The sequence below is a fragment of the Poecilia formosa genome, unplaced genomic scaffold (assembly GCF_000485575.1).
Source record: "Poecilia formosa unplaced genomic scaffold, Poecilia_formosa-5.1.2 Scaffold473, whole genome shotgun sequence".
In the NCBI taxonomy this organism is placed as follows: Eukaryota; Metazoa; Chordata; class Actinopteri; order Cyprinodontiformes; family Poeciliidae; genus Poecilia; species Poecilia formosa.
The window spans coordinates 317,421-321,619 of NW_006800412.1; the positions used below are offsets into that span (position 1 = coordinate 317,421).

At 47.9% G+C, this 4,199-nt stretch overlaps 1 protein-coding gene across 1 annotated transcript; it reads right to left on the bottom strand.

Moving 5' to 3' along the window:
- Window positions 1-1,725: 1,725 nt before the first annotated feature.
- Window positions 1,726-2,708, bottom strand: LOC103156303 (myosin light chain 1, cardiac muscle-like). Its single transcript, XM_007578293.2, has one exon. It carries the CDS (start codon window positions 2,469-2,471, stop codon window positions 1,782-1,784), a length of 690 nt encoding a protein of 229 aa, XP_007578355.1. The 5' UTR covers window positions 2,472-2,708; the 3' UTR covers window positions 1,726-1,781.
- Between the last annotated feature and the right edge of the window lie 1,491 nt (window positions 2,709-4,199).

The window sequence follows — 4,199 nt, forward strand, 5'->3', positions numbered from 1 at the left end:
TCCCCAGGCATCCGGTCCCAATCATCATCATGAGTTCTGATGTCACATACATGTTGAGTCCACAACGTCTTGAACTTGAAAGCATTATTTTTTTTATTTGCCATTTTTCTGTTCTCTTTAAATACAAATGCTTTCTCTGTTTAATTGCTCTGTTGTTCTTTTTTGCAGGTTTCTGTAGGTGCAGTGAACAGGAATGTTCTGTCGTTGATCCTCACTGTCATGTTTTATTGTCACACTTAAATTTTCATGTTCATTATGTTCACTTTAGATGTGTAAACTGATCATTTATGTAAAGTTCATGAAGTTGTGAGTAAAATTGGACAATTTTAAAATGTCTGTAATAAAAAATATTTGAATTACCTTGAACATCTTGTGTAATTAATCTTTCCATGTAATTTTAGCCTAAAACAATGTAAATACTGTAGTGTAGTTATGCATGTCATGTACACAATAGGAAAGTAGGAATAAAGACGAATTAAGAGTAATAAAATTGTAGTTTATTATCAATAGCAGGAAATTAAAAAAAATTAAGTGTAATTTAAATACATTACTTATATATTAGTAGTATATTTAAAATATATTAAATAAATATAATTCTGACAGAATTAGTACACTCAATATAAAAATGAAGCTGTTGAATATTACACTTAAAGTATACTAAGTACAAAATTAGTTGTTCTAAAATAGTTTAAGTACATCAAAGTCTACTAAAGCCTGTTTTTTTACTTGGGTCATCTGTTCGGTTCTACCTGTCATGTTTCCATGTTCTCTCTGACCCATTCTGTCCTCAGAGTTCTGACAGAATCATTATTTTTGTCTCGTTTATTTTCAAAGCATTTGAGAACAACATGTTTGTCCAAAGTTTAAGTTCCTGTTCTGTTGGTCGTTCCTGTTCGCAGTAGCAGGTCTGTTTGTCTCAACTTTCTGACCAGATGTTCTCTCTGGTCTTCTGCTGTATGGGAGGCCAGGAGAGCCACTGTAGGCTGAGACTGTTTTTGTTATATGTGAGCAGATGGTGGTCTGGATGGACCCAGTGAGGCGCAGACCACATCCTGCTTCACCGTCAACCCACTAGGTTAACCTTGAACTGGGGTTATAATACATAACCTTTTTGACTCTGTAGTTTATTTTTGTCCACAAAAGTTTGCATATATTTACAGAAACTTTGACACCAAGTTGATCTACATGCCGACTTGTGCATAAAATATGGCACAGCATAATTTTTGTGCGTAGTTTTCCATGGAGCTCTGAAGATCCTGAGGGTTTCCTGCTCATGTCTCCAAGTGTTTGGTGTTAAACTAAGAAACAGGAAACATTTAAAGCTGCGATCTTGTGACTAATGATTTAAGAAAATCTTATACAAGTTATTTTAATGAGCTGAATTAGATGATGAGGTTTCTGATGTCAGACATCTGACTTTTGAATAAAACTACCAGTTGGACCCACTGAGTCTCCTGAGGTGGAAAGACTGACAGTGCTACAGCTGCGGCTCCTACAACGGGGCCCCTACAGCTGCGGCTCCTACAACGGGGCCCCTACAGCTGCGGCTCCTACAACGGGGCCCCTACAGCTGCGGCTCCTACAACGGGGGCCCCTACAGCTGCGGCTCCTACAACGGGGGCCCCTACAACCCACAAATAGAGCAACAGAGACTGAAAGTCTGAAGGAGAAAACAACCAGAAATGGACCGGAACCAGGACTCAGGAGACAGAAACCACACAGAGCCAGACCTGTAGGTGTTTTATTAAGGCGCAGCGCCGTGGCCCCTCCCCCGCTGGTTGCTACCCAGCCAGGATGTGCTTGACGAACTCGGTGTAGTTGACGTGTCCGTTGGCGTCCTCCTGGCCCGCCATGAGCCGGTCCACCTCGTCCTCCGTCATGCGCTCCCCCAGCGTGGCCAGGACGTGGCGGAGCTCCGCCCCCATCACGGTGCCGTTGCCCTCCTTGTCGAAGACGCGCAGCCCCTCCACGAAGTCCTCCATGTTGCCCTGCTCCTTGGCGCGGGCCACGTGCTGCAGCATGGGCAGGAAGGCCTGGAAGTCCAGCAGCGAGGCGTGCATCTCCTCGGCTTTGGGTCGGCCCAGCAGCTTCAGAACCTCGTCGTTGGTCGGGTTGTGCCCCAGCGCCCGCAGCACGTCGCCGCACTGGGCGTAGCTGATCTTCATCTCGCCGCCCGGCGTCTCGTCGAACAGGGAGAAGGCGTCCCGGAACTCCTCCACCTGGTCCGGGCTGAACTCCACCACCACGCTGCGCAGGTCCACCTCCGGGGCCCGGGGCTCCGGCTCCGGGGCCTTGGCCGGGGGCGCCGCCTCCTCCTTCTTGGCCTCCACCTTCTTCACCTCCGCTTTCTTGGCCTCTACCTTCTTTGGAGCCATGCTGCGCCGCAGATGGAGGCGAGGCGCCGCGGGCCGGTTTATAGCGCTGCAGATGGGCGAGAGAGAGAGAGAGAGAGAGAGACGAGGACCAAACATGGAAGAAAACTGAAATAGCAGCGGGAGATAAATCAGAACCAGATAAACCAGAACCGCCGGCAGGATCCATTGGGTCAGATAAACAGATTCAGGCCGTAGCAACACTCCGCTCAGCGGTCTTTACTGACAAGAACAGTCCGGCCCAGTCCAGTCCAGTACGGTCCAGGCCGGTCCGGTGCTCAGAGCTCCATTTATTTCTAAGGAAAAGCAGCAAAATCACTGCGGACCAGCAGGGGGCGACAGTGCCCAGGCAAAACTCCCCTTTAAAAGGAAGAAACCAGAACCAGAACCAGAACCAGCAGCCCTCCGTTTGACTGACTGGAGGTTGGAGAAATCAGAGCAGAGACACAAAGGATCAGGAGAAGGATCAGGTGATGGCAGCATCATGCCAGCTGATGCCCCGCCTCCAGGAAGGAATCGGCCAATCAGAACGCAGACCAGGTGGAGCTTCGGTTATAGTGACAGTCCGTCTGTCCTGTAGCATCATGACTACAGAAACGACTCAGCACAACTCCGGACAGCTGTAAGAAGCAGAACCAGCACTGTGGTACCATACGGTTCTGCTGGAAGCTGTGGACCGATCAGAACCCATCAGAACCTGATTATTGAGGGTTTCTCTCTGAGATTATAATCTGGATTATCAGGGAAGCTGAGCAGCAGAATCTGATCTCTGCTTTTAGTTTCTGCTGCAGCGTTTTGAATCAGATGAAGGATTTTAACTGGATTATGAAGAATCATCATCATGGATCAGATTATAGATTATAGATTATCAGTTCCACTGCCGGACAGGATGTTGATCATTTCTGAAGGAAGGAAATCGGTTTAATCTGAGATTTCAATGACATCCTGGTTAAAATAACTCAGAGCTTCTTTACTTGATCAGATCAGTGATCCACTGATCAGGTTCTGTTCAGAGGTTCTGGTCCAGAAACAGTCGGGTCAGAACTTAAAGCAGGAAGTTTGGAGCCATCCAGGTGTTAATGTCTGTAATCTGCTAACAGGCTGGATTAACCTGGATTATAGATAAATCTGAGTATCATCAGCAGAACCTCAGTAAAGCGGATCGGGCCGAGCCCAGAACCCGGCTGGACTCCACCAGCAACCCTGGAGAGTTCTGGTCCAGGAACAAACTGGGATGAAACCAGTCTGCTGCCGCTCTGACCCAGTAATGTGATTGACTGGATCAGAACCAGACCCAGGCCCCGCCCCCTGCCCATCCCAACCAATCACAGAAGAGGTTTGGTTCTTCTCCACCATTTCACACCCAGACGTCCATCAGGACCGATTCCTCTGGTTCCTCTGGTTCCACTGGAGATCTGGACCCAACCCAGTGCTGCAACTTTCTGATCGGGTCCGTTGGGCCGGATCCAGATCGGTGGTTCTGGTTCTGTGGAAACAGAACAGAAGATGAAGAGGAACTGGAATCAGTTTGATGGACTGAAGGGCCGATATCACAGTGTGGACTCGTCTCCCTCCGTCCCCCAGGATCTATTTATGTCTCTTTATCTTCGTCCCTCAGCGACAACCAACATTCCAGCAGAGATAAGGAGCCGAGCAGGACCTGCAGCTGTCCTCTGTCTGTCCTCTGTGTCTCTGAAACAAAAGACAATTTTGTCTGACACTGCAGAGAATAAAAGCTTGAAGTTCTGAATGAACCCCTGGTTCTGGTTCTGGTCCATTAACCTGCCTGGTTCTGCAGGTTCAGTTCTGGTTCTGAGTATGAGACCC

Coding starts and splice junctions, on each gene's coding strand:
- LOC103156303 (XM_007578293.2), bottom strand. CDS start 2,471: ATGTTTGGTCCTCGTCTCTCTCTCTCTCTCTCTCTCTCGCCCATCTGC.